The sequence below is a fragment of the Marmota monax genome, unplaced genomic scaffold, assembly GCF_021218885.2.
Source record: "Marmota monax isolate L192 unplaced genomic scaffold, Marmota_monax_Labrador192_F-V1.1 WCK01_AAM20220418_F8-fsc00001, whole genome shotgun sequence".
Classification (NCBI taxonomy): Eukaryota; Metazoa; Chordata; class Mammalia; order Rodentia; family Sciuridae; genus Marmota; species Marmota monax.
Genome location: NW_026693777.1, coordinates 43,457,896 through 43,470,172, shown reverse-complemented (window position 1 = coordinate 43,470,172; position 12,277 = coordinate 43,457,896). Strand labels below are relative to the sequence as shown.

Below are 12,277 nucleotides of genomic sequence, written 5' to 3'. Positions count from 1 at the left end.
TCTTTTTATCATGCCATAGGCTAATCGGTTACCCTGTAAGAAATAATTTTAAAACTTGAACAAATGAAGAATGTTCTGATATTAAAAAGAATGTCTTATGTGACTGATTTATTTATCTAAGGCAGTCACAGAAACCGCAGGCGGCCTGGTTCCTGACGCTACCTTGAGTAAAATCCCAGTCTTGGTGTAGCCCTCTGTATAGATGAGGTACACAGAGTCTCTTATGTGCCAGACAGAGAGAGTTTGGAGACCTTATTATTATTGTTATTTTTTGTACGAGAGAATGAACCCAGGGAGGCTTCACCACTGAGCCAATCCCCATTTTTTGTATTTTATTTAAAGACAGGATCTCACTAAGTTGCTAAGGCTTTGAACTCATGATCTTCCTGCCTAAGCCTCCCAAGCAACTGAAATTACAGGCATGTGTCACCATACCACACCAGTTCGGAGGTCTTCTAACAGTAGAGTTCAAAGACTAGCTCATGAGCCCACTGTACTTGAAAGAATGACCTTTAGTTCTTCCTGGTAGCTATACTGCTAACATAGCAATAACTGCTCAAAAATATGATCAAGATCTGAGGAATAAAGGAATATGGAATAGGATTCAAGTCATGCCAGAACAAACTGAATAATGAGAACACATATTACTAGCATCATTTCTAACAAAAAACTAAATACCAATGGTCTATTATCAAATCTCAATATTAAAAATCATAATAAAAAAAGGAAACTCTACCTCCATAAGACCACAGGAGAAATAAAAGCCCAAAAGCCAAATATCTATTTCTAATTAAAGCAAGAAGCAGCCGGGCATGGTGGTGCATGCCTATAATCTCAGAGGCTCAGGAAGCTAAGATAGGAGGATCACAAGTTCAAAGCTACCCTCAGCAATTTAGCAAGGCCCTAAGCAACTTAGAGAGACCCTGTCTCTAAATAAAATATATTGGAAAAAAAGAGGAAAAGGGCTGGGTTTGTGGCTCAGTGGCTAAGTGTTCCTGGGTTCGATCCCTGGTGCAAAAAAAAAAAAAACAAGAAGCAGAAGTGTAGCCTGCCAAGATCCTTGATTGTGACATGCAGGCCATAGATTACACTGCTTCCTCATCTGCACCCTGACTAGATTCCTTCGCAATAGACTGGTAAAGAAGACAATAGGTGATAACCACAAAGAAAATGTGGTTCAGCCTTACAAAACAGCTTTCCACAAGCTGCTTCTTCAAGTAATCAATGTTGACTAAAGGAGAAAGTTGTTTTCTGGAAAAAAGCTGGCACAAAATAACTACTGGTTTTAGTTTTCATTGCAAAAGGTTTGGGTATAGGGCAGGGAATGTGGTAGAGTGTTTGTCTAACATATGCAATGGGTTCAATTCCTCCTACCACACACATACACATAAAAGGCTGAAGTACAAAGCATATTTGTGAACATTATTTTTGAACAGGATTCAGTGCTCCACCAGCATTAAAAGGAGAAGTAGATAAATGGAAGAATTCAGCATAAAAATCATCTGAAATAAACAGGGTAATATAGGGAGAAAGAAAGAAAAAACTGAGGGAGGGTATGAGATTGCTCAGGGTTAACATGAACCTAAGAGAGTAGGTTTTAGTCTGATTCAGTTTCTGACTACAACTGAACCAGCCTTCCCTCTCTGTCACTCCAATTTACTAAATGGCCAACCCACAATCTCATTTAGAAAATTTCTTTACTCTCAATTGAAAGCTCTAAAATTTCCTCTCCAGCATTTTATCTGATTGTGTCCCCACTGACAATTCCATTATTAAGAACTGGCACCCTACAGCATTTTGGGTCATACAAACAACTCACATGGAACCAAGAAAACACTGTTTAGGAGATTACTTAAGACAAGTTTTATGATACAATTTTTGTCATGAAAAGTTCTTAACTGAATCAAAAAATATTTACTTGACACTCTGAAGGCAGTATATTAAATAGCAAAGAACATCAAAAGCCTAGTTCTACATTAGACAAACCTAAATGAAGGAGTAATATGCTTGAAAAAGTGTATGTGGTGAGGAGAACTGTATCCTTAGCACATATCACAATAAAATAAAGGCTGTAGAAATGTTCCAGATTAAAGGAGGCTAAAGAGACACCACAAATGACCAGGACTAGATCCTGAACTGGAGAGGGACGCAATATTGAAGTATGACTAATATTAAGAAAAAAATAGATAATAAATAAATGAACTGAATAATAGATTAAAGTACTGTATCAATGTTAATTTTATAGAAATGGATAATTACTATGAATATATAAAAGAATATTCCTATTAGCAAACATATACCGAGGCATTCAGAGGTAAAAGGCCATGACTATGCAACTTACCCTTAAATGATTTAGAAATACAACTATGTGAATACAGACAACAATTATATAAGAACTTATGTATATGTGTAAACATGTGTGTGTGCAGGTGCGTGCATGTGTGTTTACAGAGAAAGGAAATAAAGAGGGAGATGGAGAGAGAAAGAAAGTGTGTGGGGGCAAGTAAGGGGTAAAGGTTGGGGAGAGATAGGAAGGCAAGGGAGAACACACGCATGAGCCGCACTATCCAATACTATAGCCACTAGTCATAAGTGGCTATGAGCATATAAATCATGGTTAATCTGACTTGTTATGTGTCATAAATATAAATTACACATTGGATTTCAAATTTTAATATTTAAAATTTATAATATCTCAGTAATTTTTAATACTGATTTCATACTGAATATAATAATTTGGGGGGTATGTTGGTTAAGTTAAATCAAATGCTTACTGTCAAAGTTCACTTGTTTATTCTTACTCTTTAAATGTGGCTACTAGAAAAATGTAACTACACATGAGTCTTGAATAGTACTTTTATAGACTAGTTTTGAGAGAAAGAGCACACAAATGAGCCAAATGTTACCAATAAATCAATATATGCATGTGAGTCAAAGATGCAGGAATTCTTTGTAATATTTTAAATTTTGCAACTTTTCTGTAAATTTGAAATTATTTCAAATACTTTTTAATATTTATTTTTAAATTGTAGTTGGACACAATACCTTTATTTCATTTATTTATTTTGATGTGGTGCTGGGGATGGAACCCAGGGTCTCGCATTTCTAGGCAAGTGCTCTCCCGCAGAGCCACAATCCAGCTCTCAAATAAAATATCTTTAAAGTCCAATTTTACAATAGTGATAAACAGAGATTAATCTAAGACTTTGTTTGCTTTGTGGTGCTAGGGATCAAACCCAAGGCCTAATATATGCCGGATAAACAGTCTACTCCTGAGTCATATTCCCAGTCTGTAATCTAAGAATTTTGAAGATAGGCTCACATATATATTTAAGTTTAAAAGAGGGAGGAGACAAGGCTGGGGATGTGGCTCAGTGGTAGAGTGCTTGCCTGGCATTTGTGTGGTCTTGAGTTCAATTCTCAGCGCTACCAAATTTAAAATAAAAGAGAGAGAGGGAGGAAGATAGAACAGAAGAGATGATTTAGATATGGTAAAATTAGGAATGCCCAACATAATCAGGGGATTATGTCTGAGATAACTCAAATAATATCATTATTCCAACTCAGTAATTAATTTAGTTTAAGACAGCCAAAGGAAGGAGATCCAACAGCTGCCCCAACTCACCCCTCTGGAAAGAAGGCATTAATGATCCGGTCCCCCAATGGGTTGATGGCAAGTTCTGGAATCCTCTGGAAATCTTCACGGCTGCCAAAAGAATCACCTTGGGTTAGAGATCAATGGCCCTTAGAACTCCTTACATCTGAAACAGGGTACAACCTAAGAAGAATATTACCTCTTGGAATTTATTTTGGGGGCAAATTATACCAAATAATTGCAAAGAATAGCACTTTAATAGCTGCCAAATATTTCTTGCATCAACTCAGGGGTAAAAGAAGCCATATTTGACTATGCCACATTCCAGTGAATTCAGCACACACACAGGTTACGTCAACAAACCATCTGACAAGGAAATACTAAGCTGTTCCTTAGTAAATGATTCCTTGAAAACTGCCATTCTGTACTTAGAATTTAAATGTGGGGGAAAAGCTTTTTTTTTAAACTTTTGAGGAGCTGCTACATCCTGGTAAGATCTCAAGCACCAGGCTGTGGTTGTGGCTCAGTGGTAGAGCGTTTACCCTAGCACATGTGAAGCACTAGGTTCGATCTTCAACATCACATAAAAAAATAAATAAAATAAGGGTATTGTGTCCATCTATAACTAAAAATACTTTTTAATAATCTCAAGCACCTACTAAATACAAGGAATTCTTAGACGATATTTACATTCAAGGAAAGAATGTGACAACCAAATGATTTCCATATTTCTAGATTTTCCTCCATCTCCTTTTATACTAGAGCTAGAGAAGTATTTGACCATTGAACATGACAAGAGCAGTCATCCTCACATAATTGGGAAGTTGTGTTCAATGAATATTAGTAGTTACCATTCACCACATATACATCCTGTACTGCTCTAACTTTGTTTATATACAGTATCTCATTTCTTCATGCCAATGCTTTATCTATACCCTTTTAGGGCTGAGGAAACTGAATCAATTGGGATAAAGTAATTTGCCCTTGACACAACTACTAAGTAGCAGAAATGTGATTTGAATCCAACCCTGTAAGTCAAAGTATGTGCTTTAAAAAAAAAAAACAAAAAAAAAAACACATTACTTTCCCATGTTAAACTTTTTTGTGTGCAGGGGGTTAACAGGGCTTGCACTCAGGGGTGCTTAACCACACCCCTACCCCTTTTAATTTTTTATTTTGAGACAGGGTCTTACTAAGTTGCTTTGCTTAGTTGCTGAGACTGGCTTTGAACTTATGATCCTCCTGACTCAGAGCCACCACATCTGGCTCCCATGTTAAACTTTTTGAAAGAAAGTTGCTCTCTCAAAACATGTTCAACAGACATTTATGTGTGTGTGTGTGTGTGTGTGTATTTTAGTTATTTATTATAAATATATATATACATATTTATATAAAAAATATTTATTTATTTATTTATATATATATGGTGCTGAGAATCGAATCCAGTGCCTCATATATGCTAGGCAAACAGTCTACCACTGAGCTACAATCCCAGATCTCAACAGACATTTTTTTAAATAAATAACTTTTTTTTTGTTGGTGGTGGTGAGATGGAGTCTCACTATGTTACCCAGGCTTCCTTCAAACGTGGACTCAAGTAATGATCCCATCTCAGCCTCCATGCAGTCGTGACTACAGATATATGCCACCATAACTATTTCAAGTTCTTAATAGTCACTTCTAAAAACCTTCTTTAGGTTCTGGGGTTGTAGCTCAGTGGTAGAACACTTGCCTCGCATGTGTGAGGCACTGGGTTCGATCCTCGGCATGACATAAAAATAAATAAATAAAGATACTGTGTCCATCTACAACTAAAAAGAAAATTTTTTAAAAGTCTGGGAATATATATATATATATATATATATATATATATATATATATATACATATATATATATATATATATAAACCTTCTTCAAATGACATCCTGTGCCAAAATTCATAGTTGTATAAAACATATTTGTGCTGCACTCTTCAAGAATAGCAATGTTGCCAGGTGCAGTGTTGCACACCTATAATCCCAGCAGCTCAGGAAGCTGAGGCAGGATTTTGAGTTAAAAGCCAACTTCAGCAACTTAGCAAGGCCCTAAGCAACTCAGAAAGACGCTGTCTCTAAATAAAATACAAAAAAAGGTTGGGGATGTTGCTTAGTGCACCCCACCCCTGAGTTCAATTTCCAGTATCAAAAAGAAAAAAAAAAAATCTATGTCATGAAGGGTAAAGAAAAGCAGAGAGGCTGAGGTAGAGCATGTACTTAGCATGCATGAGGTCCCAGGTTCAATCCCTACCATTATAGAAATAAACAAAAAGAGAAAGGCAGGAGATTGTTCCAGATCAAAGGAGACTAAAGAGACTAAGCCTAACTGATCCCTTGGACTAAGGAAAAAAACTTCTATAAACGACATTATTGGAAGATAAGTGAAAATGAAACATGAATTATACAGAATATGGACATACTGAATATGGAATATTACATACTAACACTGTATAAAAATGCTACATTTCTTGATTTTGATCTGAGACTATCCTTGTAATAGGAAATAGTATGGCATAATGAATGTAAAAAAAATGTGAACAATTGTTACTCTGGGTATCAAGTATACAAAAGTTCTTTGTACTGTTCTTGTACATAGCAATATTCTGTAAGTATGAAACTACTTCTAGATGAAAAAGTTATAAAAATATAAACTTCAATAAATCTGATTCCTGCCTCTTAGAAGTTTACTAACAGAAGATAAACACGTCGTTGCTCTGTCTTCTTCATACTAAATGCTAATGAAGGCAAAACAGCATGAAATGCTCCTGTTTTACTCAGAAGTCTTCACACTCTGTTCCTCTTATGGTTTAACATTTACATGGTACTTAACAATTAGCTCATCTTTACTACCTCTGGAGACAGGTAGAAACTGACCTACTGGACTAAGCACAAAGCCCTGGAACAATAACTCTGGACTTTAATCTTTCATGATCACGTAGGGTAATAATTTTTGTAACAATGAATGACACAAAAAAGCCATTCATAACTGAATTTCTTAAAATGTGTGAGGCTTTGGATTCGATGTCCTTTACCAAAAAAAAAAAAAAAAAAAGGTTAAAAGATAATCACTTAAGTCCTGATTATTTAACTCAACAAATATGTACCTAGCTTTTATTAAACAATGTCATGAAATACAAAGTCCATTTTATCACCAAAATGTAGTTCCTCTTGTTTGACCAAGGTTAAAAAAAAAAATCAATATTCCCTTTTAAATTAAGACTTAAAGCTGATTTGAATTGCATGGTTACATACTTAAGTTTAATGTCCCTAACAAGCTTAATAATTTTAGCTGAGAAAAGACACGTTTAAACACCAGGTCTAGTATCAATTTTGGGGCATACAACTTAGCCTGAAACCCTCAGTCTCAATAGTAGGATCTAAATTTGGACTTTCCAATATTAACAAGGACTTAAACCCTGTCCTTTGATACTATCTAGTTCTAGTTTTACTATTTTGTTTTTATATACAAGTGTTTCCAGTTACCAGACCAAAGGGAATATTATTTAAAACATCAAAATTAAAATGACAGTGTATTAAAAACAGGTTTTCAACTGTTGAACAATACACAATTATATAGAACATCTAAAATATGGATTGTCTGAGCAGTTTTTCTAAAAGTTAATTTCTCAAATTTGTCAACAAATCCAACCCCAATAGAGAAAAATTAAATACTCCAAAGTGGTCTACATGCAAGTGTAAAATTCATTTGAAATAAATGTGAACTCATTACAAAACACATCAACATTATATTTAGCCTTATAGCATACCTAGGAAGTTTTTTTAAGAAAAAGACATTGTTACGTTAGTAGGCAAGTCCACAAATGAAACCATATACAGTGGCATTCTTTGCGGCCAAAAACTTCCTCAGGAGCAGTGGTTTTCCAGACATTCAAAAGCACAAAGATGCTATGAAAAGTCAGTTTGAGAGACACTGTGAGTAAACAGAGGTGCTATACCTCTATACTGATTTCTTTCATTGTGGAAGTTCCTTCTCTATTTTCTCTCTCCTTTTTTTTTTTTTAATTGTTGTTTTTTGTTTTTTTCTTCCATGCTGGAACCAAACCAGTAGGTTCGCACATGTTAGGTAGGTGCTATACAACTTAGCTACATCCCCAGCCCTAGTAAAATCCCTTCTCTTACACAGAGTTGGTCTCACAGGAACCTATTTATATTTCAAGTACCCAGAGGTTGATGATTTATATGAATTTTACATAATGAGGTGATTAAAATCTGTTAATTTGACATTAAACACAGCCAGGCATGGTGGCATACACCTATAATCACAGCTACTCAGGAGGCTGAGGCAAAAGGATCTCAAGTTCAAGGCCAGCCTGAGCAACTTAGTGAGACCCTGTCTCAAAATAAAACAAAACAGGCTGAGGATGTAGCTTAGTGATAGAGTACTTGCCTAGCATGAACAAGGCCCTAGGTTCAATCATCAGTACTACAGAATTAAGGGGGAGGGTGGAAGGAAAGTATTAGGGAATGAGATTGATCAAATTATGTTATGTGCATATACAAGTATGGCATAATGAATCCCACTATTATGCATAATTATAATGTACCAATAAAAAAGAGAAAATAATCAAGTAGTTTAACCGATTAATTATATGGTACAACATATTAACACTGAAACAACAATATTTTCTAATACCTAAAGTATTTAATTAATATTTTAAATTCAACTGACAAGATCATTTTGTTGTTATAACAGAATTTTTTCCTATACAGTGCCAATAAATGTTCAAGCCAGTATTTGCTAGTTTATCCACTGTTTGCTAGTTTAGTGTTCCAGGGTCAGACTGGATTATCTGCAAGGCTGCATTCTGACTTTTGGTTGAGAGTGGTGGGCACATACACATTCACCTCCTCTCATTCTTTAAAACTCCTCAAAATGTCAGCCAAAAGGTATACATGGGAATATATCCACAGTAGAAACAATCAGGATAGGAGAAATGTACTAAGTAGCTGAGGTATTCTAATAAATTCTGGAATTCAGAAGGCAGATGTGGATGTTGTAACAGAAGTTTGAGCAGAAAGGGTGCAGCAGAGTTGAGAACCATTCTGCCCTGCAGAATTTCACTAAGGCACCATACTCAGTTGCAAAGTAAGGGAAGTAGTATTAAAAGTAATTAATTAAAGGATCTTTTAAAGAATGGGCCCAGGGGATCCAATGTGCAATGACTGCAAACAGCAATCTCCCCAGTGGTTTATAAAGCCTGCTGCTTGTACAGGTTGCCCAGGGGACCTTGGAGGCAGCACTTTCCAATGGATATTCATGTCTCTGATCTTCTGTTGTGCCCAATTTAAGCTTAAGACAAGTATGTGGAGTGCCTTTGAAAAACCCAAGAACTGGCTGGCTAGAGTTATAGACAGTGGCAGAATGATTGCCTAGCATGCACAAGACCCTGGATTCTATCCCCAGAACCCCCCTACACACACACACACACACACACACACACACTCACGAGAAAAGAAAAAGGAGAAGGAAAGAAAAGCCCTAGCATGATGATCAGGGTTCACAATAGCCAAGTCATAATGTCCAACTGCAGAACAAGGATAGAGAACCTACATTTGAGCCACATTCAAGTTCCCTGGCCACCAGAAGATCCACATCTCAATGAAGTGAAATTTTACCATGTTTAATGTGGATGAATCTTAAAATATAGAGGCTATGAAGCAAGTTATCATGGATGACTGTAGGGTCACATATATCCCAATCTTGATTCCTCAGACAGTGGTGGGCCCGGGATTCATGAGGTCTTCATTGTGCTTCCCACTCCTTATGTACATCCATTAATAAATTATATGTCCATCTAAAATTTTTTTTTAATTGTGTATGCACCTAAAAATAACAATGAGTTGGCTGCCAACTATTGCCAGTGCCCATTCCAGGCATACAAAACCAAAGCAATCACAGAAATATTTTATCCAAATAATGGCATCTAAGTAAGATTTCTAAGATTATAGTATATATTACATTCTATGAAATACCAACCTAAAATTATGGTTTGTGTAAAAAGGGGTCTATAGCAAAAGAGCAAATCAATTTGACAAATACTGTTTACAATATTCTCCCTTGGAAATTTCCAATTATATATGAATATATTTAAAGATGTGGGTAAAATACTGTCATAAAGAAGCTTTAAACCGGGCTGGAGATGTGGCTCAAGTGGTAGCGCGCTTGCCTGGCATGCGTGCGCCCGGGTTGGATCCTCAGCACCACATACAAACAAAGATGTTATGTCTGCCGAGAACTAAAAAATAAATATTAAAAAATTCTCTCTCTCTCTCTCTTTAAAAAAAAAAAAAGAAGCTTTAAACCTCGTTTATCAAACTTTTCACATATTTTTTAATACAATACCTATTGACAGACCAAGTTATCTATTAGTCTATAAAACATACTTTAGGGGCTCACATTGTAGCCCAGTGGTAGAGCTCTTGCCTAGCGTGTGTCAGGCACTGGGTTCAATTCTCAGTATTGCATATAAACAAACAAAAATAATGGTTCATAAACAACTAAGAAAAAAGATACATGTATGTACACATATGTATATAAATATATATTTAAAGAACATACTTTAGAATGAATCTAAAAACACTTTGAAGAAGCTCTATTATAACCAAAGTTTTTTATAGATCGTATTTTATGTTCTATTGAGAAATAATCATTACAAAGGAATGTGAAATGCCAAGAATCTACACTAGAGCTTCTCACTCTGCAGAATTTGGCTTCATGTCACAGATGTGGACACACTACCTTTATTTTACTTATTTATTTCTATGTGGTGCTGAGGATGGCACCCAGTGCCTCATGCTTGCAAGGCAAATGCTCCACCACTGAGCTATGACCCCAGCCCAGGCCACAGATACGGAGAGGAAAGATTAAAAATGGTTGAAAAGCCAGGTGTGGTGGTGTGTACCAACTACTCAGGAGGCTGAGGTACGAGGATCACCTGGGCTCAGGAGATTGAGAGTTAAGCCAGCTCAGGCAACAGAAACCCCATCTTAAAAAAAAAAAAAAATCATAGAATGAAAAGTATTTCTCCTAACACACCCAAATGCCTTCTTAAGAAGGTGAAATCTGTTGCAGCTAATACAAAATTGGAAGTCACTAGCTTTCAGCAGAACACACATATGGATTCTGAAAAGATAAAGTTCAAACTGGCAGAAAAGGCTGGAAAGAGCTGACTTGCTCTGTAGTACCAAAGAATAAGGGTTCACCAGCTAATTTTCATGGTTAGAGGGAGTAGGAGAGTAGTTGGCTGGAATCTGACCAAATGGCTAGAGGTTGAGATGCTTCTCACTGGAAGCTCAGCCAGTGAGAAATCTCTGAGAATGAGTGGATTCATCAAAATGAGTAACATAAAATGTGCTAGTTGCTTATTATTTGACATATTATTTGGTCTATTCTAATGGGATAATTTCCTTTTTGTATTCAAGGTGGTTTGGTGTGTCTTCAATATTCAAATCCACTCATAAGAATAATCAAAGAACAGGTTTAAGAATTAGAGCTTGATGAAGCTAAGAACAAAAAAAATCAGATTCAGAGGACTGTGAAATCAAAAATTACCCATCACTTCCTACCACCTCTTCTCACACAAAGAATTTGTAGAAATCAGCACTGAGAACTGTGGCTAGCACATTTATAGGTACTCAAAAAATCCCTAACAAATGAGCAAGTGAGTCCACCCATTTCCCACAGAATACAAAATGGTGCTTTAGTGGTCGAGGAAAATTTTTTTTTTTTGGTACCAGGGATTTAACCCAAGGGCACTTTTCCACTGAGCCACATCCCTAGCACTTTTTAAAAAAATATTTATTCTTAAGTTTTTAGGTGGATACAACATCTTTGTTTTACATTTATGTGGTGCTGAGGATCAAACCCAGTGCCTTGTGCATGCTAGGTGAGCACTCTACCACTGAGCCACAACCCCAGGCCCTTTTGAGACAAGGTCTCATTAAGTTGCTTAGGGCCTCACTAAATTGCTGAAGCTGGCCTTGAATTTGTGATCCTATGAGCCATCACACTGACAATTCAGAGGCTGTTGAATTTGTAATCCTCTTACTTCCATTTTCTGGTGGGATTACAGGCATATGCTACCAGGCTAGGTTTCAGCAAATCTTACCTAGACTTTAAAGAGTACATGACACTAGCTGACGTCTGAAATGTTTTCTCATTTTATAAAAACTCTTCCATTGTTTTCCAGCAAACAGTGGGAATAATGAAAACATACACATTTACGAGTTGCCTATTTTCTACAAAGAAGAAAAGAACTTGGAATTAACATAAATTCTCTATTTTTATTGAGTAGTTCAATCTGAATTTATGAGGAAGATATAAATCCAAACTCAAAGGAATGATTAAAGTAGTAAAGCTGTTTCATTCCAACATCTTTCCATACCACCATAGTTGTACACATGAATCCTGGCTAGTGTCCTCAAGATCGTCAAGACTGCTAAAAGGCAAGCACATGGTTCTTATTAGGCCATGTTCAAAGCCATCATCTGGTTTCCTCCTAACTATGATGATGAAGCATGGATACACTGGCAAATTGTAAATTACTAATGGTCACTGAGCTCGGAAAATGCTGTGAGACTTACAGGCAAGTTAAACAAGTGTGGAATGATCAGTCCCAGATTATC

General features: G+C 36.2%; 1 protein-coding gene and 1 non-coding gene across 4 annotated transcripts in view; one reads left to right on the top strand and one right to left on the bottom strand.

Moving 5' to 3' along the window:
* Chp1 (calcineurin like EF-hand protein 1) overlaps positions 1-12,277 on the bottom strand; it is a 48,853-nt gene that overhangs the window by 20,911 nt on the left and 15,665 nt on the right. For all 3 annotated transcript variants that reach the window (XM_046461624.2, XM_046461623.2, XM_046461625.2), the window contains one exon: positions 3,626-3,706. In XM_046461624.2, the coding sequence (XP_046317580.1) occupies positions 3,626-3,706 (81 nt within the window). The remainder of the gene's footprint in view (positions 1-3,625; positions 3,707-12,277) is intronic.
* On the top strand, positions 8,754-8,892 carry LOC124104889 (small nucleolar RNA SNORA70). Its single transcript, XR_006855565.1, has one exon. It is a non-coding gene; the product is annotated as a small nucleolar RNA SNORA70 (small nucleolar RNA).